This window comes from Camelina sativa, chromosome 12, assembly GCF_030686135.1.
Source record: "Camelina sativa cultivar CO46 ecotype springtype chromosome 12, ASM3068613v1".
Classification (NCBI taxonomy): domain Eukaryota; kingdom Viridiplantae; phylum Streptophyta; class Magnoliopsida; order Brassicales; family Brassicaceae; genus Camelina; species Camelina sativa.
Genome location: NC_141891.1, coordinates 13,836,408 through 13,861,332, shown reverse-complemented (window position 1 = coordinate 13,861,332; position 24,925 = coordinate 13,836,408). Strand labels below are relative to the sequence as shown.

Here is a 24,925-nt window from a genome sequence, read left to right as displayed (position 1 = left end):
ATACGACTTTCAAATAAACTCGCCAATCGTATCAGGACCAGATGCCGTATCCTCTTAATTACCAAACAAACCCAATAAACAAATATTCTCATTCCCACCGATAACCTCAAACAAAGAAAGTAGATCCCCTTGCCCACTGACTTAGAAATCGTATCATCAAGACCCGAAATCATATCCTCTATCCAAATGAAGACATAAAAGCTCAGGGTGAAGTCAATATTCGTATCATTCCAAACAGCCAGAAAAGGAAAATCCAAGATCAACCCTTGATCAGCGAAAATCCAAACACATAACCAAAAGAATCGGCGAGAAGCTCTCCCATCCCTTGATCGCACAACCCATAAAACCACAGATCCCCCACTTGGAGCTGGATCTGAAATAATTGACCACATCTCTCAAGATTTCGAAACCGAACAGCCATCCGCTGTCGAAATCTACACCCAGTAAGAGAAATCGAGAGACCTTCCCTCAATATTCCCCCTTCATCACCGGGATTATCCATCTCAGATCGAAACTCTAATAATCGCAATCGCAATCGCCATCCGTTTTTTTTTTCCAACAAATTGTCTTTATGGACACATAAAATTTTAATTTCCTGTTAATTGTTTAATTGAAAAAAACAGTAAATAGATACACTTTTAGTTAAAGAAAATAGATGTAGATGAGTTCAAAGTTATTAAAATAAAATTAAATTTAACAAAGAATATATATTTAGTTTTTTCGTAAGTAAAAACAATATAGAAAAGTAAGGAGATAAACTTTTAATTATAGAAAATAGTTGTTTTTTTTCTTGCTATAATACACTAATGTATATCCATTTACAAATCTACTATCTACATCACCACTAAAATAGTATTTGTACACACAAATATATTTTACTATTAAAATATACTCTTTAGTTTTTACTACTACCAACAAATTGTTTTTATGAACATATTAAAGAATATATAATATGTCTCTTTACTTTAATATTTGTGTAGTTACAAAAAACGCATATGCTAATCTTATATACTCCTATTTTATATATTACAATAGCAGTCTTTTTGAATAAATTATTTGATTGGTGAAAAAAATATGAGACAATCTATTTTTTATGTTTTTTTTCAACAATATTTTTCTTTGTGTAAAGATGAGTATTTACATTTTTTTAGAAACAGTAATTAATTGTATAATTTTCACAATCATTTTTTTTCTTATATAAAAAGTAATATATTTTATTGTAAAATTAGCAACTTAAAATTAAAATAAGTAAACAATATTATAATTTCGAATTTTATGATATATATATATATATAATTTCCTTATAATGATTTTTTCTAAATTTTAAAACTGTTTAAATATTTTAAATAAAATTAGGTTTTCTTTTCTCTATTTTACTTTTATTAAAACCTTTTTTTTTGTCTATCATTGGGCCACAACTTGCCGGCCTATTAGCCAAATTCCTACATCCGTAGGAACCAGGACTCAATCCCGGGTGTGGTGGTGCCTTCTACAAATGGACTTAACTCCTGCCACTGCACTAAGGTCACTTCACATATAAAACTTTTTTATAGTAGGTTTTGAATTTTTACATTTTTATTTTTTATAAATTTAAAATTGATATGTGTCAGATGTAACATCTGAATGATACAATTGACACATGTCATGATCTTGTTAATATGTAATTTTGATATCAAACTTTATATAATAAGATAATACTCCCTCCGTTCTAGTTTAACTGTCGTTTAAGGTTTTTGCACACAAATTAAGGAAACTATTAATTTTTATGTTTTGCCTTTTATTAATATATTTTATAATTTTTTCATTGGTTGAAACTTTAAAACAGCATAGATAAGATTGGAATATTCATCAAACATCTGTATTGAAAATCTAAAACGACAACTAATATGAAACAAAAATTAAATCCTAGAACGACAACTAAATTAGAACGGAGGGAGTAATAATAATTATTATTGTGCAAAGAGAAGACATCTGCAGATGGGCTTTAATGGTGCATGTGGGTTGTGTTGCTAATTTGGGTCACCAAACTCACCACTTGCAAATACATTTTTTTGTTATTGAATAAAAATAGTCATTATTTTAAGGAGGAATTGATTGTTTCTGCTATAAGTTTAGAAACAAAATTATGTTTCTTATACACCAACAAGGCCACAAATTACATTTTGATTTTCATCATTAACTAAAAAAACCCCTGAAATCAGAAGACCCAAGTGTTGATATTGCCTTATTTCAATTTTTTTTCGAGCAATAGAACAAAAAACGAATAAGGTGGGAAAGAAGAAAAGAAACAAACCAATCAGACTGATGATGATCATTGAGCACATTTAAACAAAAACTCAAAAAAAAAGAAGTTACAAGTTAGTTATATCATCAATGCATCATCATTCATCATCACCAACATGGCAACATATATGCTTTACACTCTCACATGTAAATCAAGCAAAGCTTGGCCACATCCAGGAAAACAGTTTCTGTATCCGTGATTGTCAAATCTTACAAAACATAAATATCTTTGTGGAAAAAGACAAACTGCAATCAAATCAAAACCAACTTGCTTCACACCAAAAGACAAAACACTTCACATGGTTGTTGGTCAATTTCTTTACCCACAAATAGTTAAAAATTCCCAAATACGAAAAGAAATAAACTTCACCATCAAGAGTCTCCCGCCATTAAAATCTTCTAAGAATCAACCAAAAACAAGAGCAAAGAACAAGAACATTCTTCTCTTCTTGTACTTTTACCCATTTTAGCAAATTATAAGACAAACCCCAAAACAGAAATAAAACCATTATCATCAGAATGACAAAAAGATGAACTACAAAGATGAAAAAGCAACTTTTCTTATTCATATCGTTGTCTTTATACATATCATTATATCAAAGATATGATTATGCGAAACTGTTTACAATTCTCCCTTACCAAAAAAAAAAAAAAAACTGCTAAAAGGTTAGTAAAAAGACACAACTCAATTTCTCTAACGATTCTCTCCAACATAAAACATAATAACATTTGTTACATAACATGATTCTAACTTTCACCAACCCTAAGCAGCTTTTTTCTTCTTTTCCATTCAGATAACAAAACCCCAAAACTCCCATTAGACAACAGGAAAGGAGAATCAGTACGTATACATACCCCCTCATGATCTCTGGTTCTGTGGCCTTTTTCATCTTCTATTCATCAGTGTCAGAAGGCAAGTAACAAATAGGCGGCGAATTCGTGATTGCTGCGATTGCGGTTTCGGTTTCATCAACCGCTGAAACAGCCGCAGGCTCTGATACTTCATCTGCTGTCAAATTCTGCAACTGAGGTTTCAACTCGTTGTTACAAAAGTCTTCATACTCGGTTTTATCACCTCCCTTCTTCTTAACTTCCACAACAACCAACGAAGGTGTCAACTCGAATATCTCAGCAGCAATCGTCAATGGACCTTTCACTCCTTGTCTTGAACCTTCGAGACTCACTCTACAATCCTTCTTCCTCACTGTAAAGCTCACAACTTTAGCAATCTCTTCCAGCTTCGATATAATCTTCGTAACCGGAGCTCCAGAAACAAACCTAGAACCCTCACCATCATCATCGAACAAACCTGATAAATCAAACCCTTGAGAAAACGATATAATATCGAAAGCATTCAAACTCGCTGGTCTAGGCAACCCTCCAACTCTCCTTCTAGGCTCCAAATACTCAATCTCTGACTCAGAAACCGCAGAGTCTCTATCCGATTCAACGGACTCAGACTCCAACTCATCATCATCAACAACATTACAAAGCTTATCATCTTCCACATAAAACTTAATATGCTTAAACCCTTTCTTAAACCAAGAATTCTCCATAATCTCAGGGAACGTAAACCTCTTCTCCGGATTAGTCTCCAAGAGCCGAGACAACAACCTCGTAAGCTCAGGAGAAAACCACCGAGGACACCTAAACTCCCCTCTGTAAATCTTCTTATACATAGCCATAACATTCCGATCATGAAAAGGCAAGTAACCAGCCATCAACACAAACAAGATAACACCACAAGACCAAATATCAACTTTAGCAGCATCATAACCTTTCCTAGCCAAAACCTCAGGAGCAACATAAGCAGGGGTACCACAAAACGTATGAAAAAGCCCATCTTGACGCATCTGATCAGAGACAGCGCTAAGCCCAAAGTCAGAGACTTTAAGATTACCATTCTCATCCAACAAGAGATTCTCAGGTTTCAGATCTCTATGGTAAACACCTCTCGCGTGACAGAAGGTAACAGCTGAGATCAATTGCTGGAAATATTTGCGAGCTACTTCTTCTTTAAGACGACCTTTAGCTACTTTGTTGAAAAGCTCACCTCCACGAACGTACTCCATGACGAAATAGATCTTAGCTTTCGTAGCCATGACTTCGAAAAGCTGAACGATGTTTGGGTGACGAACACGTCGTAAGATCGAGATCTCGCGTTTGATGTGTGCGATTAAACCGCCTTTGAGAACTTTCTCCTTGTCGATGACTTTGATTGCTACGCTTTCGTTTGTTTTGACGTTACGAGCGAGGTAAACTTTAGCGAAGGTTCCATGGCCGAGAAGCTTACCCATTTCGTATCTCCCGAGGATTAGAGCTTGTGGGCTGCTTCTCTCTTTTGGTAAAGACGTCTCTCTCACTATTTTACTCGCCATTGATTGATTAAAGTTTGAGTCTTTTTGGGGTTTTTATTGTGTTCTGTTTTTGAAGGAATCGAGAGAAAGGGATGTGGGGAGAAATCGAGAATCTGGGCGAGTTTGTTGCTCGCAAAGATTTCGAATTTCTCACCTGTGTTGATTCTTCTCTCTTTCGTTTGTTTGAAAAATTTGGAGATTGTTGTAAAAGAAGAAGAAGAAGAAGAAGATGAAGAAGACGAAGTTTCTCTCTCTTCTTTCTCTCTCTCTCTCTCTCTCTCTCTATTGTGTATTTTAGGGATTCACTAAAAATAGCATTTTGGCTTCTGTTTAGATCGTCGCCGTATATATTTGGGAATATGCTTTTATGAGTGTTCCTCTCTTAACGACCCAAAAATAAAAGGTTACGTTTTTTTTTTTTTGTTGGGGGGGTTGGTTACACACAAGTCTTGAATTGAGAGATATCGACTTGTATCTATATAGATATGGAAAATTAACTTTATAAAGTCACTTTTAATGTAAGATATTTTTAGTACTAATGCGTTTTGCAAATTATTACTAATCATTTTCCCGACGATATATAATTTGTTTCAATTTCTAAAATATAAAAATATAAAGTAAGATTAATAAGTTAACAATATGAACTTGACAATTCTAAATTGTATTTTATTTGAACATGAAGGTACATTACATTAGACGTATTAAACCCGATGAATAAGACGCGTGACGATCATTTTCAAGTAGGATCATCATTCACGTGAAGATAATACAATTTTAATCATCCGTAAAGTTTATTATTACAACTTGTTAGTACATTTTTGGTTTTATTGTTTGCTGCATGTATTCTGTTTTTTTTTCCAACCAACCGTACTTCTCATGCCTGTACATCAATTTATATATACACCACTTGTTTGCTACAAATACTCGAAACAAAAACATAAGTCACTATCATAGCTTTTGTTTTTGCTATAAATCCTTCGTTTATAACCGCTAATGTCAAACAATAACGCAAACAAAATGGTTTATTCAAGAAATAAAAATGGTCAGAAATTGGATTGATGTTGAATCATTTAAATTATTGTAGTTGTGGTCCAAACGACTTTGTTTTTTTTTTTTAAATAACATTGTTTTCAATAAAAAAATTTTAAACTAGATACATTGCATTATAAACGCTTTTAAGAAAAATGAGAAGTTAGAAGGCTTAGAAGGATTTTTGTATAGTTTTTGTATTTTACAAATTCAATTTCTTAACAAATACTAATACTATACTCTCTCTGTATCACAATAGATGATTTTTTAGAATTTTTTCTTGTATCACAATAGATGATTTTCTGTATATTTTTATTAACTAATACTATAAAATTACAAATTATAACAATTATTGATTGATAATTTAAAACTTTGATGAATTACTATTGGATAATGATTATGAAAGTATGTTATTATAAATAATAATGCAATTATCGCTAAACATTAAATATTTTTTTTAATTAATTTATGTGAAAGTCTCCAAAAATCATTTATTTTAATACAGAGGGGAGTATGTTACATGGGATTAAGAAAAACGATTAGTCGTAGAATACACTTGATTAATGATAGGGAAAGACAATTTACTACCAATATGAGAGGAGTAGGTCAAGTTGGTGGTCTCGAGACGAATCTAGATCGTAGATTACATAAAGAGTTAAAAAAAAATCAAAATAAAATATCACATCACATCATAAATTCCACGTAGCGTTAAAGATGACATCATTAGTGTGTTTTGTGGCTGTATGATAGTTTATTAGATTTGTTTTACACGTGGCAGTTACTCAGCGATTGCTTTATTGTAAGTGGTCTCTCGAGCCTCGAGCTTTCTATCTGGTTAGTGTTGGGACCTACGTCATTTGATCAGACAGCTGTTGGGTTTAACCACAGCCGTTGGCTTGCGGCACATGAAAACGTTGTTGTCTTTACATAGAGAGTCACGGAAATTACGGAATCCAGCTATACTAGTATAATAATCCTAATATACTAGTGTTTCACCAGAAATTCATAAGCGTTTTATACGCCAAAAAAACTCGATCGAAAATATCTAATTCATTGATTCAAACTATACTATAAAAATGATGGGTTGATTAAGAAAAATCTAAAATAATTAACTTGTAATAATCGAAGAAAATTCTACTGTAACGGTTGGTGAAGAAGGTCGGTGGGGTCGTAAGGTCAACGTACGTAATGGTCGGTCAAGAGTTTATTATTATAAGCAAGAGTAATTATCATATGGAAAAAGGTTAGATAGTCCATTTGGAACGATAACGATGTAAATAATATTTTAGATAAATTTCCATATATCTCTATTCTTTTAATGCTGATTAAGAAAACACAAGTTTTTCTTTTTTTTTTTTGCTTGCTTACAAATGTTCCACTCTAACTATTGAATACAAACTTTTTTCCTATAGACTATAGTACAATCGCATTTGGCACTTGCAATAAGTTAATATTTTCACATAGATTTAAAGTTAAAAAGATAAAATAAATATGCTTATCTTCTTCGTAGATTGTACGCACAGACGTTTTGTTTACATGATTTAACATATGTTAATTATTTTATGTGAATGTATTATATAGATAAGAAAACTATATATGGTATACAAGATTCGTGCCTACCGTGGAACAAATAAGGCAAATTCAAAACGAAAGAGGCAAATGCCTTAGACCATCAATACTGGCAGTAACGCTCATCGTTACTCAAAATAATATATTTTAATTATTTTAATTAAATATTATTATATATTTAAATCATAAATGTGTAAAAAGAAAATTGACCAATCATACATTGGCTTATGTAAGAGGAACGATTCTTAAAATGCTTCCTAGAGAATCGCTTCTCACCTTTTTGTTTGCTTTTTGATTATTATTCTATTTTTAATTATGAGTATCTTTAAGAGTATCGATGACTAATGATGCTCTTATGGCCCAAATTATATGTTATGTTTATAGAGGATCCTTTTTCAAAACATTACTCTTATTACATATTTGGGTTCAACTATTCTTTTTTTGGAGCTTTTGTTGTCTACTTTGAAACAAACTTCTGTATTTAAAGACAAGTTTTTTCTGGTCAACTGATTTATATTACGGATTTTGTTGGTATGATCCCAAAAAATTACAAAGAAATTCAGATACTTTTACAAAAGAATCGGAAAGTTCCAAAGTTAGCCTACTGTCTAAACTGACCTGGTCTAGTTGAGAAAACCTGACCTTGACAAAAAATGGTTAAAGCTAAACCATCAGGAGACAAAGATACAATCCTAGCTAAACAGAAGATGAAACCCTCTCATCTTCGAACACTTATGAAGCCAAGCTGGAAAACTATAAGCAACATAAGATTGAAGTCTTCACTCACTTGTAACACTATGAAGGATGAGATGAGCTCTTCTATTAGCTTTTGGTCTATCCATTTCCAATCTCCACTGTACAAAAAAACCCCAACAAACTTAACAATTTGCCGGATTCATGATAAAAAGATGGCCATGTTTTGGGTCTCAAAACACATCACATTAGGGAAACATCTTCAATGAAAATTTTTGTCATTAACACATCTATGACTAATCAAGTTTTCCACAGCCCATCGAATAGCTAGGACACTGGCCTGATCTTTGTTTGGGACATTAGTGAACGCTCTGCGGCTGTGCAACAACACCATCCTTTTATCATCTCTCAAAACCCAAGAACAACCTGCCAGTTGGTTCCTTCGCGACCAAGACACCCCGACATTGCGATTTAACCATAACCTGGGTGGAGGCATCCACCTCTATTTTGTTTCTGCTGTAGGCAAACCAGACAAGTTTCTTTTCTTTCTCTTTTTTTTTTTTTTTCTTTTTTTGTTTGGTCAATTAAATTTAACAATCCTATGAATAATTTAAGAATGCCGCCGACGTCTGTTACAACCGTTTATGTCTTCCTGCTGGACCTGCCCCAAGGCCGCCACGATTCTTAAGTATGCTTACAAGTTACAACAAAAAAAAAAAACATATCTTCAGATCAACAGTTTGATCAAATGCGGTTATTTGATCCCTAGTATTGTTACCGTTGTCAATATCGGCTCAATTGACTATTTATTTTTTCATAAGAAAACCTGTTATTTGTTTTCTCAACGAGTTTATGAGAAAAAAACAAAAAAAATCTCCATGAGAGAAGTCTCAGTTGGAGTTGGGTTCATTTTATATAAAGAGTTTAGATACCTCATGAGCCTGGCAACAGTAAGTCCATCATATTTAGGTTGCGTTTGAAGTTTGAACATTGTTGTATGTCAAAAGCAAAAGATTTGGGCTTTTATCAGTTTGGCAACTATAAAAACGGGCCTATATTATAGATTTCTTCAAAGTAAAAACAAGTTCCCTCAATGAGATGCCATATGGCCCATATATCACATCTTTACACTTTACACTTGCATAAGAACAAACAAAAAACATACATACAGTTAGGGTTGTAAATTGGTCTGTCCATGTCCAAATGGGTATGACCAATTGGACACATACATTTTATGGTCATTCATGGTCAAGGCTCAAATACACCCATACCCAAATATGTCCAAACCAAATAGGACCATAACCAATTGGTCTGTCCATTGGTTGCAGATTGAACCAAAATTTAAAACTCATAATTTACTAAAGGTTCATAAACTCATAATTATAAAGTTTCATAACCTCATAATTATAAAAGTTCATAAATTCATAATTGGATTGAAAGAGGGGAGAGATAGAAACTCTAATTTCATGTTTTTGACAAAATGAAAAAAAAAATTTCTCCCAAATTTTACAATCCCTAATTTTGAAGAATTATTGGAAGCCCATGTCCAAATTAGTTTGGACCATTTATTAATGGGTTAAAATGGTTTTAGGTCCATTTGACCACTTCAAATTTGGTTATGACCATAACCGGTCCAATTTAATTTGGACCTGGACAGCCCATAGTCTCTCTGAGCCCAATTGACATCTCTACATACAGTTAACCATTTGTGCCAAAATCGAATCGATTAAAATCTCCTAAGTGCTCATTTATTCTTGTAGACCCTGTATTGTAATTTGTACATAGGAGTTTGTATGAGAATCTATAGACCTTGTTTACAAAAAGCTCATTCTCCACCACGAGTAGCAAGCAACGGTTATGTATGGTATGGTAGGCTAGAAACTACTAGTAGTCTTTCAACCGAAGCCTGCCAAATGTTAACATCACAATGAATGGTGAAGTGCACTATAAAAGGACTTAACGTTTTACAACAACAACAAGAAGAACTGTCTTTTAAAAGAATAAATAAAGACAGAGAGAGAGAGAGAATGAGTTACGAGAAGTTTTTGACTAAAACAAGTTTGAAGTTTTGACCAGGGCCACCTTCTCCCACCGACTGCCAACCCATCCGTCTTCCAATCCCATCTTCTGCCTTCATTTCTCCATAATATTAAATACATTCATTTCTCCATAATTCAATACATATATTTCTCCATAGTATGGTCTAAACTTCAATAAGATGGTGCAAACTGCAAACTAATTGCGAATTACCGGACTTTATAACTTGTAATATTCACACTTTCGGAATAACTATAATCTGAATTCAGAATTGAAAAATACGTTTGTGAACTTTGAATGAATAATTATTAGAAAGAAAAAAAAAAAAAAGAAGATTACATATCGTATATTTAAATCTTGTAGGACTATTTTCATTCATTATTAAATTACATCATATGTTGTTTGTAGATAAATAAACTTGTTAGTGTGATATTGGAATACCATAGACGCTAGGGAAACATTTATAACTAGTTAATGAACATTAATTTATTAATGTTTTGGCACCGTTTCTTTAAAACATTATAGATATCTTTGACGTAAGAAAACTGACTTTATAGTATATGTTTGAAAATTGAGTCTGGTTATTCAAATCTTTTATTTATAAATGTTGTACTAAAAGGATATATAATAATAAGAGAGGTTAGAAGGGAAACAATAATTCAGATATAGAAAAGTTCAATAGCCAAACTAAGGAAGACAGACAATAATATTGTTGGGATGCTTGAAGAAATGGCAAGAATAATGCTTCAAGGAGAGGTGTTATGATTTTTCATTTCTTTTGGCGACGGTTTAGCTGTTAGTTAGGCAAAAACAGATCATTCATTTTTTAGGATTTTGTCTTCCCTTTCTTCGTACGAATCCAATTATTATTCTCTTCTTTTATACTTAACTTTGCGTTTCATTTTCATGTTATCACATTTCTTCGTTACATTACATTATTAGTCAATTTTATGCAAAATAATTAGTTCTTCCCTCTAGTCTCTGCCTTGTCTCGAGCCTCTTCACATGGTGCACGTTACTGTTATTTCCCATACCACAAGAGATAACATAATTTTTTTTATCTAGTTATAGTATTTTCGTTATTCGTATATGTTGTTCGTTATCTACCAAAAGCTTATCGAGTGAGACCGATTTTGCTCTTAGTCATTTCACTATGCATCAATAGTATTACTATTGTATGTATTATATTCGTCTGATTTTAAAGTCGTACAATGAAACAACAAACATAAAATATCAAAAACATTACTATAGAAAAATTAGATATATGTATTTTGTCTCATTAAACATTGTGAAATTATGATTCTATACAAATTAAAATGTAATTGGTATAAAGTTACAACTAGATCGCACAATGATTTCAAGTGTACTAGGTTCAAGTTTACTAAACTACATATAAATCGTAACAGCTTACTATAGTGCAAATCTGCAGCTAAAACCTGAGTGTATGTGTATATGAACATTTAAACCTGCTGGTTGCTATTGTATACTAATATATACGAGTGGATAATACATCTATCGACATTGAAATTATTGAGTCTAAAGATAACACAAAAATATGCAATGTAAATCCATCCATACAGCCAAAAAGTATGTATGTCCCATGCATAATTGAACAAAAAGAAAATTATATTATTATTTATTTTGTTGTCTTCTGCAAAAATGCTAGTACTGCTATCATTATCATCATTGATTTTAATATTGATGTTTCCAGAAAAAAAAATATAGTATATATAAACAAATATAAATAAGAAAACAAAAAACACAATAAGTAAAGCTACACTATTAGGTAATAATTATAAAGCCAATTTAAGTCTGAAAATTTGTAAAATATAAAAATAAAAAAAAAACATTAAAAAGCTAAGACCAAAGAAACATAAATGCTTTTTTCTTTTCTTTCATCAATTGTCAAAAAAGAAGTTTTCCCACCAAATGGTCAAACTTGGATCTTTGACAAATTTGTTCCAGTTCATCATGCTCTCTAACTTTTCTATTTATGCGTTAGATAAGTGTTTTCTTTTAATAGTTAATGTTTGGTGTAATTCATCGATAGGTACAAAACTAGATTTAAAGTTATAAGATCAGTTTAGTTAGATACTTAGATCTAACAAATTGATCAGTATCTGTGATAGTTTTAAATTATTTTTTCAAAACTAGATTGTTAATCCTATATATATAAATTTCATCGTAACCACATATAAAAATAATGTTGGAAACGATACAAAATAAATTACTCTCATTTTTTGTTGCCGATCTCATATTATTTCGTCTTAGTATCTTATTGCTTATTCACACTATTAAAAATTTATACTGTTTTGTGTCATACAAAAAAATTATATAGCCGATTACAGATAATACATTTGGATTTTTTTTGGTTTGTTTAAAAACCTTTGAAACTTTTTTTTTGTTGACAATAGTGAGTTTATTAGACCATCTCCAATGCTTTTTCTTATTTTTACCTCTAAAATAGAGGAACTCTATACTAGAGATGACTTTTGCTCCAATGGATATCTTTATTTTTTCCTCTAAAAAAGAATATTTTGTAGAGATTCCTTTTTTATTTTATTATTAATACCTTTTACTTATAAAAGTTGCAAATTAACCCATTTATTTTAGTATTTGTGAAACTTTCATAAAATTATGATATTATTTAAATTTTTAACATTCATAAATATTATTTAAATATCACATTTATTAAAAGAAATACATTGCATCATATAAAATAATAAAAGTGTTAAAAGTTTAAGGACTATTAAATATATAATTTATTTATTTTGATCATAAATATAAAAGTATTAAAAGTTTAAGGACCATTTTATAAATAAAAAAGTTCAACTCTATTATAGAGGAAAAAATAGAGTTCCTTTATATATAGAAGAAAAAATAGAGATCTCTATTATAGAGATAAAAATAGAGATATGTTGGAATAGATTTTACTTTAAAATAGAATTAAAAACCAAATATAGAGGTGGGTTGGAGATGCCCTTACATTCATATTTTAATTAGTAAGTGGTACTAGACAAAATAAATACTCAGTTGTTAAAAGTAAAATTATGAAAATGAGACATTGACAATTCTAGCATCTAAAACATAGAACGAGAGATATATATATATACCTTGAAAATGTCAATATATAGACCTCAAACCAATCGATATTGAGAAAAAAAGGATTAGTAAGCAAAGCACCATATGACCATTGAAGGGGATTCAAATTTGACCGACAAGAGCATGATGCCCCATTGGATGACGAAATTTCCACAAAAGAGTTTCCCCTGTCTGTCTTCGTAATTAAACAACGAACCCGAGGATGTTTTTGTAATTTCGTCTTAACAAACCAAAAAAAGAAATAAAACAATTAAAAAAAAACACGAAAGAAAGGAGATGGCGAAGAAAACGGAAAGCAAAGGGAAGGGGAGATAATAGGAGCGAGAAAGAGAGCTGGATTCACATGCTCTTGTTCCTTTCTCTCTCTTCCCTTTTTCTTTCTTTCTCATCTTGCGGCTTCTCTCTCTCTCTCTCTCCACCATGATCATCATTACCAACCAAACTGATTGAAACTCATTTGTTCTCTCTCTCTCTCTCTCTCTCTCTCAAATCCACTCTCCCTCTCTCTCTTTCTCTCTTTCTCTTCTTCTGTGTCTCTCTATCTATCGCCATGGCTGACGATAAGGTAAACCTACTTGTGTTCCTTTTTGCTGTCTTTCAGATAGTATAAGATCCTGTTTTTTTATTTTGTTTTTCCACATTTTTTTTTTGGCCCTTTCAAGTACTGGTCTTTTTGAGAGTTCTTGTTCTTGTAAAGAAGTCTTATTAGTTTTAGTACTCTTTGAACTTGAAGGGTTTTTTTTTTTTTTTTGAGTACTGGGTTTGTCCAAAGCTTTTACCTTTTTTGAGTTAGCTCTAGACATGGCCTGCTCTCAATGGGTTTGAGTTCTGAGGGGAAAAAAGTTCTTTATAACTGATTTGTATCTCCTGAGTTGTGTAAATTGAGCATCTTTTGACTTTCCAAATCAGTAGCGTTGCTGTTGCTGAGGATTTATTGATGTCTATTTTGGCTCGATCTGTAATTGAATCCACAGTTTGTAGAAGTTACTAGATCCAGAATTGAGCAATAGATTCATTCCTTCTAGTTTTATTTTGTTTTACCTTTCTTCTCGCGTGACAAAAAAAAGTACATGTTTTTATTTACTAAAATCAGATTCATTCTGCGTAACGGCTATTTCTAAACCACTCTTTTTAGGATAAAGTTTCCTTCTTTAGGCTTTTGATTCTCAGACGAGCATTATCCTTTTAGCTTTTGTTAATGGCGGAATCTATGGTTTACTTGCGTTTTTATTGACCTTGATTCTTGTCTTTTGCAGGAGATGCCTGATGCTGTAGTTGATGGTGGACATGATCAAGTCACTGGTCATATAATTTCCACCACAATCGGAGGCAAAAATGGTGAACCAAAACAGGTATAGACAGGCTTAAACTAAGTAGATACACTTTAATGTGTATGCAAGATTTGTTGTTCTTAACCAAGATATTTATTTCCTATGTTTTTGTTAGACAATTAGTTACATGGCGGAGCGAGTTGTAGGTACAGGCTCGTTCGGAATAGTTTTCCAAGCTAAATGTTTGGAGACTGGAGAAACCGTGGCGATAAAGAAGGTTTTGCAAGACAGAAGATACAAGAACCGAGAGCTTCAGTTGATGCGTGTGATGGATCATCCAAATGTGGTTTGTTTGAAGCATTGCTTCTTTTCGACCACAAGTAAAGATGAGCTATTCCTTAATTTGGTTATGGAGTATGTCCCTGAGAGCTTGTATCGAGTTCTCAAACATTATAGCAGTGCTAACCAAAGAATGCCGCTTGTCTATGTTAAACTTTACATGTACCAGGTAACAACCAACAACACACTTTGCCATCTTCTGTTTACATAAGTGAAGTACATAAATTTGTACTTATGCTGATACTATACATCGTTTTGTCATGTCAGATCTTCAGGGGACTTGCCTATATTCACAACGTTGCTGGAGTTTGTCACAGAGATCTGAAGCCTCAAAATCTTCTGGTATGCATTTACATTCAGGATTCAGCTCTATGTATTGTTTCATCTCTTTGTTCTTTCGTTGTTAATGTATCTCTTCTGGTCTCTTTATACACAGGTTGATCCTCTTACTCATCAAGTCAAGATCTGTGACTTTGGCAGTGCCAAACAGCTGGTAAGACTTCGGGACATATGAACTCTTTCGGCTTATGGCGTTTGTTGTTTTGTGTGATCTTGCCACTGACCGTTGAAAATTTACTGTTGCTTCAGGTTAAAGGTGAAGCCAACATATCTTACATCTGTTCACGATTCTACCGTGCACCTGAACTCATATTTGGTGCCACGGAGTACACAACTTCAATTGATATTTGGTCTGCTGGTTGTGTTCTTGCTGAGCTTCTTCTCGGTCAGGTAAACAATTTTTCAGTAACTAGCTTCTTTAACCTCCCGTATATTTGCGGTAGGACTCGTTCCTGAGGATATCTTTTCTTTTATACAGCCGTTGTTCCCTGGAGAAAATGCTGTGGATCAGCTCGTTGAAATTATAAAGGTAAGAATTCTTAACAACAATATATTGCAAGTTACATTTATTAGCTACAAATCCTCATTGTATGGAGTTGTTGGTCACAGGTTCTTGGTACACCAACTCGAGAAGAGATCCGTTGTATGAATCCACATTACACAGATTTTAGGTTTCCACAGATAAAGGCACACCCTTGGCACAAGGTTTGTGTTTTATTTTCCTTCTTTACATACATTTTTTGTTGCAGTCTCCACTTAGTACATCAACATAATCATATTTACATTTTGATTTAGATCTTCCACAAAAGGATGCCTCCAGAAGCGATTGATTTTGCATCAAGGCTGCTTCAATATTCTCCAAGTCTTAGATGCACCGCGGTGAGCATTGTCTTGAAATATCTTCTGTCTATAAGAATAAAAATTGAGTGCTTAATGTTTTTTTTTGATCTTCTGCGTATTACTACAGCTCGAAGCTTGTGCACATCCGTTCTTTGATGAACTCAGAGAACCAAACGCTCGTCTACCAAATGGACGGCCATTCCCGCCTCTCTTCAACTTCAAACAAGAGGTAGCTGGAGCATCACCTGAACTGGTCAACAAGTTGATTCCAGACCATATCAAGAGACAATTGGGTCTTAGTTTCTTGAATCAATCTGGAACATAAAAAGGATCTGCAAAAGACAAAACAACTTTATATGTATAATGTACCATTACACGAGCCAGAAGGTAGTAGTTGTTGAAGGCAATGCGGAGGACACAATTCGAAGTTTTTCCTCCTCAAATTCGTTCAAGAAATGTTCTGTTCAGACAAGTTTGATGGTCAGCTGCTACAAACCAACTTCCCCAAATCTGCTGAAACAAAAGCCCTCCAGTTGTATCTGCTTGCTTCTTTCTCTCCTTTTGAATTTGGTGAAAAAAAAACACAAAATCTCCTCTTTGCTTCTTTTGTTTCTGCATATGTAAATGAGTTTAGTTCAGATATTTTTATATAGTAAAAGTTTGAGCAGAAGGTGATACAAAGTGTTTCATCTGTCTACCATGAAGAGAGGAAAAGGCTGGAGTTGCTGCAGTTTAAGGGGTTGCTTTGGTCTCTTCTTTTTTTTTCTGCTTTTGAATGTTTGTCTTCTTCTATTTTGTTACCAAGTTTAATGAAGATGGTTTGTTTATGACTCAAAAGTCTCTTAAAAATGCAAATCTTGAAAACTTTTTCTTGTCTTGTGTAAAAAGATTCACCATAACAATCAAAGTTCACAAAGAACAGAATAAAAAGTGATAACAAAATGAGCTTAGTATCTTAATTAAAATCTCAGATTCTTATTAGAAGACAACAATCCGTTGTAGTCTAGCTGGTTAGGATACTCGGCTCTCACCCGAGAGACCCGGGTTCGAATCCCGGCAACAGAGATTTTTAGTATTTTAAACCTAGGTAAGGGGTAGTTTCGTCATTGTCATTCGAGGAAGAAACCCTAGTGTCTTTCATATAACTATCAGACTTCGCAGCCGACGCAATTCGTCTGCCACTCTTTTTAGATCATCTCCCTCGATTTTGAATCCAGAGTCTTCAAGATGGTAAAGTTTCATCCTTTTTGATCTATGGATATATCTTCGTACCTCTCATTTTTGGATTTTAATCGTGTGTTTACGTGATGCAGGCGTCGGAGAAGAAGCTCTCGAACCCTATGAGGGATATTAAGGTTCAGAAGCTCGTTCTTAACATCTCTGTTGGTGAGAGTGGTGATCGTCTCACTCGTGCCTCCAAGGTTCGTTCTTTATTTCCCTTAGATTAATCATTTACTAGGAAACACTGGAAAAAACTGAGACCTTTACGTTTTAGCTACTTTGAAATGGGTTAGTTCATAGATCGCATTGAGGTATTGGATATTGAAAATTTTATATTAATCGAGGGTTTTGGTAATTGTAGGTTTTGGAACAGCTCAGTGGTCAAACCCCTGTCTTCTCCAAGGGTATGTGATCATCTTCATGTAGAATGAATCTTTTATGTGTTATATCTGTAACTTTTAGAGTTCTAATTTAGAGTGGTCTTTATTGTAAACAGCGAGGTACACTGTGAGGTCCTTCGGTATCAGACGTAATGAAAAGATTGCGTGCTATGTGACCGTGAGAGGTGAGAAGGCAATGCAGCTTCTTGAGAGTGGCTTGAAAGTGAAGGAGTACGAGCTCTTGAGGAGGAACTTCAGTGACACTGGCTGCTTCGGATTCGGTATCCAGGAGCACATTGATCTTGGAATCAAGTAAGTGTTGTTATTAGGACATATGATGGGCTGATTTAGTGAAACAAATTTGATTGTGGGGGGGAATGTTCTCATCATTCTGCATTTCTTTCTTAGGTATGATCCTTCTACCGGTATCTACGGTATGGATTTCTACGTTGTTCTTGAACGCCCAGGATACCGTGTTGCCCGTCGTCGTAGATGCAAGGCTCGCGTTGGTATTCAACATAGAGTTACTAAGGATGATGCCATGAAGTGGTTCCAGGTTAAGTATGAAGGTGTTATCCTCAACAAGTCTCAGAACATCACTGGTTGAAGAGTTTTTTGCTATTTTGTTTTGTGGTGTTAGCTCTGTTTCAAGTTCTTATATTTACGATTCTGGATAGTAAGGATTTCTTGTTGTGGTAACCTTTTTGACTTCTTCTGGTTAAGAATCTTCAAGTACCTTCGAGATATGAACCATTTTTGGGGTTTTGTTACCAATTATTAACTTTGTTTGACAACAGCCATGAAAAACCATACTTTACAAGGTTGAGCTTCTTGAACATCTATCAACTTTACATGAATAGGTTTCTAAATGTAACAACTCCAACCATATTTGTTATCTGGTTTGCATTTCAGAGATAATATCGTCTCAAGATTACAAATAGGACGATCTGATGAGCTCTAGTAGTTCACTCTTCCTCAACTTTGAGTATCCTTTGATTCCTCTCTTCTTTGCAACTTCTTTGAGTTCTGCAAGTTTCATAGTTTCTATCAGTGAAGCTTTCTCTTCCTCCTTTGTCATTTCTCCTAAAGCTTTATCGCTGATTGATACTGGAAGCTTACCTCTTGGACCTGAGGCCGAAGGAGTTCTCTTGACGAAACCAGACGGTGGTCGAGGAACCTCTAGCAATGGCAAGAAGATGGATTGGTTTTTATATCAACAAATGGCAAGAAGATGGATTGGTTTTTATATCAACAAATGGCAAGAAGATGGATTGGGATTTGATCGAGAATAGTTGATTACCCTCAGTTGATTTCTTTCTTGATTTCTCAAGAACGTCAAGAACAGCTTTGGTCAAGGGCTTGCTCTCAGAAGACTCATCGAGGTTCTTCTCTTCAACACCCCGAGATTCTCCTTTGGAGATTGAAGATTGAATTCGTTTCAAGAGAGAGATGATCTCCTCTTGGTTAGATTTACTCGGATTTGAAGTTCCTCTATCAGACGGTTTCTTGCAACAAACAGATACTTTATTTGCTCTTCCCATTGAAGACAAAGGGTTCTCTTGAAGCATGACTCTTGAAAGACTCAGCTCAAAGCATGAGTATTGAAGCACAAACCGCGGCGAAAGTTTATCTGCTATCTGTCTAAATTCAGTTAGCTGTACAGAAACAAGGCAGTCGAAACATTCCAAACAATATCTGTTTCTCAAAAGTCTACAATCTTAGAGAAAATTTCAGAAAAACTGTAACTATAGGGAAGTTTCGATTACCTCGAGCAGGACGATGATTGGTTGATTTGGCTCTCATGAATCCTTGTTTGATCAACGGGTAAGCACTAGGAGAATGAAGAGCCAAATCCATAGCTTTTTTTTTTTACTTCCTGAGACCTTCCCTGAAAAATTTGATTCTCTCTCTCTCTATTTGGTTTTGCAACAACAACAAAACAAAAATTTATCCTCAAAACAAAAAAAAAATCTCACCTTTATATGTTTGGGGTCTAATTACAGCTACGCAGAAACTTGTGGACAGTAAAGGTCTAAACTTTGAATTCATTTTTAAAAACATCGCTCTCGAGTGGGCACTGCTATTGCTTCACCATAACTTAAACCTCCGGAAACAACTTTTTTACTGAAGCATTCAATCATTTTAATTTTCCCGCGGTTTCTTGTCTGATGAGTAGAGCAAGATAAGAGAGAGATGGCGATGTTAATGGCGAATTTGTCTTCGTCAAGCTTCTGTTTCTCTTCTTCTCATAACCGGTTCAAAACCCAGAAGGAGAATGTAGCAAGCGACGTTAGAGTTAGAAAAGATGTGATTTTTAATAGAGCCTCGTTGAGAACAGTGTCAGATTGTTCGGATTCGATAAGCGTAACGGATGCGAACACTCGATTACGAAGATTCTGCGAATCAGGGAACCTAGAGAGCGCCGTGAAGCTTCTCCGCGTATCTGGAAAATGGGATATTGATCCGAGAACTCTATGCTCTGTTCTTCAACTCTGTTCCGATTCGAAATCTCTCAAAGATGGTAAAGAAGTTGATTCCTTTATCCGTGGTAATGGGTTTGTGATAGATTCGAGTTTAGGATCGAAACTAGCTCTCATGTACACAAACTGCGGAGATTTGAAACAAGCGACTCGAGTTTTCGATCAGGTTAAGATCGAGAAACCTCTGTTCTGGAATATTTTGATGAATGAGCTTGCAAAGTCTGGTGATTTCAGTGGCAGTATTGTATTGTTTAAGAAGATGATGAGTTTGGGTGTTGAAATGGATAGCTATACTTTTTCTTGTATTTTAAAGAGCTTTTCGTCTCTGCGAAGTGTTAACGGAGGAGAGCAGCTTCATGGTTATATTCTGAAATCAGGTTTTGGAGATCAGAACTCTGTTGGGAATTCTCTGGTGGCGTTTTATTTGAAGAATCAGAGAGTTGATAGTGCACGTAAGGTGTTTGATGAAATGACTGAGAGAGATGTTATATCTTGGAATTCGATTATTAATGGGTATGTATCTAACGGGTTAGCTGAAAAAGGGCTGTCTGTTTTTGTGAAGATGTTGGTTTCAGGAGTTGATATTGATTTGGCTACTATAGTTAGCGTTTTTGCAGGGTGTGCTGATTCACGTTTGATCTCATTAGGTAGAGCTGTCCATAGTTTTGGAGTGAAAGCTTGTTTTAGTAGAGAAGATCGGTTTTGTAATACGTTGCTTGATATGTATTCCAAGTGTGGTGATCTTGACTCTGCTAAAGCTGTGTTTACGGAGATGAGTGATCGAAGTGTTGTGTCATATACTTCCATGATTGCTGGTTATGCTAGAGAAGGTTTGGCTGGTGAAGCTGTGAAGTTATTTGAAGAGATGGAGGAAGAAGGTATTAGCCCTGATGTTTATACTGTTACTGCGGTTTTAAACTGCTGTTCACGTAATCGGCTATTAGATGAAGGTAAGCGAGTGCATGAGTGGATAAAGGAAAATGATATGGGATTTGATATCTTTGTATCGAATGCTCTGATGGATATGTATGCGAAATGTGGAAGCATGCGAGAGGCGGAGCTAGTGTTCTCTGAGATGCGTGTGAAAGATATTATCTCGTGGAACACTGTTATTGGTGGGTTCTCAAAGAACTGTTACGCCAATGAAGCTCTAAGCCTGTTCAATTTGCTGTTGGAAGAGAAGCGATTTAGTCCTGATGAGAGAACAGTGGCGTGTGTTCTTCCAGCTTGTGCAAGTCTTTCTGCTTTTGATAAAGGCAGAGAGATCCACGGTTACATCATGCGAAACGGGTATTTCTCAGATAGGCACGTTGCTAATTCGCTTGTAGACATGTATGCAAAATGTGGAGCGTTGTTACTTGCACGTATGCTCTTTGATGATATTGCTTCCAAGGATCTTGTTTCATGGACAGTGATGATAGCTGGATATGGGATGCACGGGTTTGGAAAAGAAGCGATATCTCTTTTCAATCAAATGAGACAAGCGGGTATAGAGCCTGATGAAATATCCTTTGTATCTTTGTTGTATGCTTGTAGCCATTCAGGACTAGTGGATGAAGGATGGAGATTCTTTAACATCATGAGACATGAATGCAAGATCGAGCCAACGGTAGAACATTATGCTTGTATAGTCGACATGCTTGCAAGAACCGGAGACTTGTCAAAAGCTTATAGGTTCATCGAGAACATGCCAATTCCGCCTGATGCTACAATCTGGGGAGCGTTGCTGTGTGGCTGCAGGATACATCATGATGTTAAGCTAGCTGAGAGAGTCTCAGAGAAAGTTTTTGAGCTTGAACCAGAGAACACAGGATATTATGTACTCATGGCGAATATCTACGCGGAAGCTGAGAAATGGGAAGAAGTAAAAAGGCTAAGGAGGAGGATAGGGAAACGCGGATTGAGGAAGAATCCGGGATGTAGCTGGATAGAGATTAAGGGTAAAGTTAATATCTTTGTAGCTGGAGACAGTTCAAACCCGGAAACTGAACAGATTGAAGCTTTTTTAAGGAGAGTAAGAGCTAGAATGAGAGAAGAAGGGCATTCACCGCAGACTAAATATGCATTGATAGATGCGGAAGAGATGGAAAAGGAAGAAGCTTTGTGTGGTCATAGTGAGAAACTGGCAATGGCGTTAGGGATTCTTAGCTCTGGACATGGAAAGATCATTAGAGTTACTAAGAATCTAAGAGTATGTGGAGATTGTCACGAAATGGCCAAGTTCATGTCTAAGTTAACCAGAAGAGAAATTGTCCTCAGAGATGCAAACCGGTTTCACCAATTCAAAGATGGACATTGTTCTTGCAGAGGTTTCTGGTGAAAATCAAACTGTTTTGATTCATGTACTGTAGTACATTGTTTAAGGCTGGAACGGTCCTGATGTAATCATTGAAATTGAAGCATTTAGAACATGAACAGGCTGGATCTTTGATGGAGCTATCTATTCATGATAGTATCATTGCTTCAAAGGGAAACATAACCACCATCATTTACTCGATTACTTTACACATTCAAGTGTTTGTTAGAACTTTCAATCATTTGTAACCAGTGACACGTTTCTTTATTTGGATCAGTTGAACCATGTTCAACCACATGTGCCGTATTTACACATATAAACACACACAACTCATAAGTCATAAGGAACCATGTTTGGTTGAAGAAAAATAATTGATAAGAATAATTCAATAATTATTACAAAATAATCCTTTTTTAACCACATACACTTAAAATTACAACAAAATCTCATAACAATACCAAACACTATATAATGTGAAATCAAATGTAAAATAGGAAAAACAAAGAAGATTAAACCGGGATTAGTGCGGAGAACCGGTTCGGTTATTCTCCAAAAAAATCATCATCCCATAAGAACCCTAATCTCCCACTCTTAAAGATTAGGCCTTTTTTTGCTTTATCTGTATTCACTAACGAACGAACGAATGAGAAGTAAAAAAGATTACACCTTTACCTTGAATCAACCACACCATTTGGCGAGAAGGATCATGAAGATGATTAAGAATACAAGAGAAGAAAGTCCAATAGCAACACCAAGCACAACCTTATTAGGACCATGGTGCTCTTCTTTCTTCTTCTCACTAGTGTCATCTTCATTACCATAATCATAATCTGAATTCGAATCTTCTTTCTGAGGCGGTGGAGACAAAGGCAAACCATGTTTATCACACTTTGCAATACCCAATTTCATCTTGGACGACAGAACAGTGTGGTTGTAACAAAGATCACTGTTCCCACCGATTTTGAAGACTTCGAGGTTCTTGATGAAGCTCGCATTGAAGGGAAGGACTCCACGTAAGTCATTGTTAGCAAGATTCAGGTGAGTGAGATGCTTCATTTTGGAGATGAACCTTGGAACGGTGCCGTTTAGTTGGTTCCCACTCAGATCTAAGTGTGTAAGCTCTGGAATCGACGAGATGGAATCTGGGATTGGTCCTGATAGCTTGTTGGAGGCTAAAGATAGGTTCTTTAGGGATATTAGGTCTCCGATTCCGTCGGGTATGTCGCCGGAGATGGAGTTTTTGGATAAATTTAGAGACTTTAGGTTAGAGAGTAGAGTTACCGAAGTGGGTATTGAGCCTTTGAGCAAGTTGTCTGATAAATCGATGAATGTGAGATTGGAGTGAAGCGATTTAGGTATGTTTCCGGAGAGATTCGCGTGTGAGATTGTCAAAGAGACGATCTTGCGCATGTTTCCGAGGATTACGAAGAGGCCAGAGGTTGAGACAGGAACAGAGGAGACGGTGAGGTCAGTGAGGTTAACGAGACGAGCTAGGAAGACTCCGGAGAGGCCATTGCGGTGGCGGAGGAAGGACGAGACGGCGGTGAAGGAGTGGAGTGAGCTAGGGAGACGTGGAGGAGGGGAGAGAGATGGGCAGTTGAGGAAAGAGAGAGATGTGAGAGATGGGGAGAGAGCTCTGAGTGCTGTGGTGGAGATAGAGAGATCGGTGGAGCAATTCGTGAAGGAGATTGAAGTGACGAGGCGAAATGGGGAGCTGGCGTCGCAGGTTACGACTGAGGAGGAGGAGGTCGGTTTGGTGGTTGGGCGGTGGTTGCAGGGATCTTTGACGGTGGGGATGTTGAGAGATTCGAGGGCTTTGAGTTGTTTTGGGTCTAATGGGGCAGATGAGGAGGAGGGAGAGGGTTTTTTGAGAGGTGGAATGGGAGAGATGGTTGGAGCAGGAGTTGGAGAGAGGGAAGGAGCGGCGGAGATAGTGGCTGAGAGGTGGAGGAGGAGGAGGAGTAACGGTAATGACGGAAGTTTCATTGTGGAAGAATGAGAGAGAAAGAGAGAGAGATTGAGAAAGAGAAGGAACTAGTGTGTCAGAGAAAGTAAAAGAGAGAAAGAAAGAAGAAGAGAAAGATTGGATTTTTCAAAGATGGGTCATGTGACAGTTGGAGTTTTGTTTACTTTTGAGGCTTCTGTTTTGGGTTTAATTACGACATTGACCTTCTTCCTAATCTTCTTCTTTTATAGGACTTTCTTTCACAATGTACTTTGAAGTTTGAACTTTGTTTTGTTGCATTAATTGGTTCTTTTAGGCTTTCGTTTAGTTAAAGTGTGGATAAGGATTCTTTTGTTTACGTTTGTGCAATGTGTTTACCCATACGGACAAGTTTTGACATCAAAAGGCCAAGACAAGAAGGAAAAGTGTGGAATGCTTGGTTTGTACATTTGTAAACTGATTCTATCACACGAAAATAAATAAATTACCAAAAAGTTCATTTGAACATTCAAACTGTTTATTACTAGTTAATGATAGTTGGGCCCGAAAACATTTTTATAGTCTCATTTGTCATAGAAGATGATAGAGTTTTGTTACTGACTCATGATTATTTTAGTAGCTTTACATTACATTTTTCGCTGTTTCATTGTAACCATTCATGCAAAATCTATAAAGAAGAGTATATAAATAAGGGGAAAAAAGCCAAAAAATACCCCAAGTTATTTTAATTTGGAAGTTTAATAC

At 35.2% G+C, this 24,925-nt stretch overlaps 5 protein-coding genes, 1 non-coding gene and 1 pseudogene across 13 annotated transcripts; 4 read left to right on the top strand and 3 right to left on the bottom strand.

Moving 5' to 3' along the window:
* Positions 1-2,825: 2,825 nt before the first annotated feature.
* Positions 2,826-5,085, bottom strand: LOC104731706 (CBL-interacting serine/threonine-protein kinase 12). Its single transcript, XM_010451178.3, has one exon. The coding sequence runs from the start codon at positions 4,659-4,661 to the stop codon at positions 3,177-3,179; it is 1,485 nt and encodes a 494-aa protein (XP_010449480.1). The 5' UTR covers positions 4,662-5,085; the 3' UTR covers positions 2,826-3,176.
* An 8,197-nt stretch (positions 5,086-13,282) lies between these two features.
* LOC104731705 (shaggy-related protein kinase eta) lies at positions 13,283-16,696 on the top strand. Its single transcript, XM_010451177.3, has 10 exons — positions 13,283-13,635; positions 14,327-14,422; positions 14,517-14,849; positions 14,948-15,022; positions 15,117-15,173; positions 15,269-15,409; positions 15,498-15,548; positions 15,629-15,724; positions 15,815-15,898; positions 15,987-16,696. Exons 1-10 carry the CDS (start codon positions 13,621-13,623, stop codon positions 16,182-16,184), a joined length of 1,146 nt encoding a protein of 381 aa, XP_010449479.1. The 5' UTR covers positions 13,283-13,620; the 3' UTR covers positions 16,185-16,696.
* A 74-nt stretch (positions 16,697-16,770) lies between these two features.
* Positions 16,771-18,234, top strand: LOC104731703 (large ribosomal subunit protein uL5z). Of its 2 annotated transcripts, XM_010451171.3 has the most exons (5): positions 16,771-17,089; positions 17,173-17,280; positions 17,442-17,484; positions 17,577-17,772; positions 17,869-18,234. In XM_010451171.3, the coding sequence occupies exons 1-5, from the start codon at positions 17,087-17,089 to the stop codon at positions 18,065-18,067; spliced, it is 549 nt and encodes a 182-aa protein (XP_010449473.1). In that variant the 5' UTR covers positions 16,771-17,086; the 3' UTR covers positions 18,068-18,234. The 2 variants fall into 2 exon arrangements, with proteins under 2 accessions (XP_010449473.1, XP_010449472.1); XM_010451170.3 differs by lacking the exon at positions 16,771-17,089 and having other exon boundaries at positions 17,167-17,280.
* Positions 16,852-16,924, top strand: TRNAE-CUC (transfer RNA glutamic acid (anticodon CUC)). The gene has a single exon. It is a non-coding gene; the product is annotated as a tRNA-Glu (tRNA).
* Positions 18,223-19,413, bottom strand: LOC104731704 (uncharacterized). Of its 6 annotated transcripts, none has more exons than XM_087479478.1 (4): positions 19,227-19,368; positions 18,761-19,097; positions 18,580-18,639; positions 18,223-18,486 (listed from the first exon to the last, which is right to left on the bottom strand). In XM_087479478.1, exons 2-4 carry the CDS (start codon positions 19,026-19,028, stop codon positions 18,392-18,394), a joined length of 423 nt encoding a protein of 140 aa, XP_087335604.1. In that variant the 5' UTR covers positions 19,029-19,097; positions 19,227-19,368; the 3' UTR covers positions 18,223-18,391. The 6 variants fall into 6 exon arrangements, with proteins under 6 accessions (XP_087335604.1, XP_010449477.1, XP_087335603.1 ...); XM_010451175.2 differs by having other exon boundaries at positions 18,761-19,093; positions 19,227-19,367; XM_087479477.1 differs by having other exon boundaries at positions 18,761-19,090; positions 19,227-19,366.
* Positions 19,414-19,422: 9 nt separating this feature from the next.
* Positions 19,423-22,531, top strand: LOC147930497 (pentatricopeptide repeat-containing protein DOT4, chloroplastic pseudogene; annotated as a pseudogene). The gene has a single exon (XR_015575180.1). The product of XR_015575180.1 is annotated as a pentatricopeptide repeat-containing protein DOT4, chloroplastic pseudogene (transcript).
* Positions 22,532-22,588: 57 nt separating this feature from the next.
* Positions 22,589-24,537, bottom strand: LOC104731701 (receptor-like protein 51). Its single transcript, XM_010451169.3, has one exon. The coding sequence runs from the start codon at positions 24,220-24,222 to the stop codon at positions 22,915-22,917; it is 1,308 nt and encodes a 435-aa protein (XP_010449471.1). The 5' UTR covers positions 24,223-24,537; the 3' UTR covers positions 22,589-22,914.
* Between the last annotated feature and the right edge of the window lie 388 nt (positions 24,538-24,925).

Bases quoted from the DNA above. Each gene is read 5' to 3' on its own strand.
- LOC104731706 (XM_010451178.3), bottom strand. From the start codon at position 4,661: ATGGCGAGTAAAATAGTGAGAGAGACGTCTTTACCAAAAGAGAGAAGC.
- LOC104731705 (XM_010451177.3), top strand. The intron at 14,850-14,947 runs GTAACAACCAAC...TTGTCATGTCAG, and splicing joins TTAAACTTTACATGTACCAG to ATCTTCAGGGGACTTGCCTA. The intron at 15,023-15,116 runs GTATGCATTTAC...CTTTATACACAG, and splicing joins TGAAGCCTCAAAATCTTCTG to GTTGATCCTCTTACTCATCA.
- LOC104731703 (XM_010451170.3), top strand. From the start codon at position 17,167: ATGCAGGCGTCGGAGAAGAAGCTCTCGAACCCTATGAGGGATATTAAG. The intron at 17,281-17,441 runs GTTCGTTCTTTA...TGGTAATTGTAG, and splicing joins GTCTCACTCGTGCCTCCAAG to GTTTTGGAACAGCTCAGTGG. The intron at 17,485-17,576 runs GTATGTGATCAT...TATTGTAAACAG, and splicing joins AACCCCTGTCTTCTCCAAGG to CGAGGTACACTGTGAGGTCC.
- LOC104731704 (XM_010451172.2), bottom strand. From the start codon at position 19,317: ATGGATTTGGCTCTTCATTCTCCTAGTGCTTACCCGTTGATCAAACAA. The intron at 19,094-19,226 runs GTAATCGAAACT...TTAGACAGATAG, and splicing joins CAATCATCGTCCTGCTCGAG to CAGATAAACTTTCGCCGCGG. The intron at 18,640-18,760 runs GTAATCAACTAT...TGCCATTGCTAG, and splicing joins AAGAAAGAAATCAACTGAGG to AGGTTCCTCGACCACCGTCT.
- LOC104731701 (XM_010451169.3), bottom strand. From the start codon at position 24,222: ATGAAACTTCCGTCATTACCGTTACTCCTCCTCCTCCTCCACCTCTCA.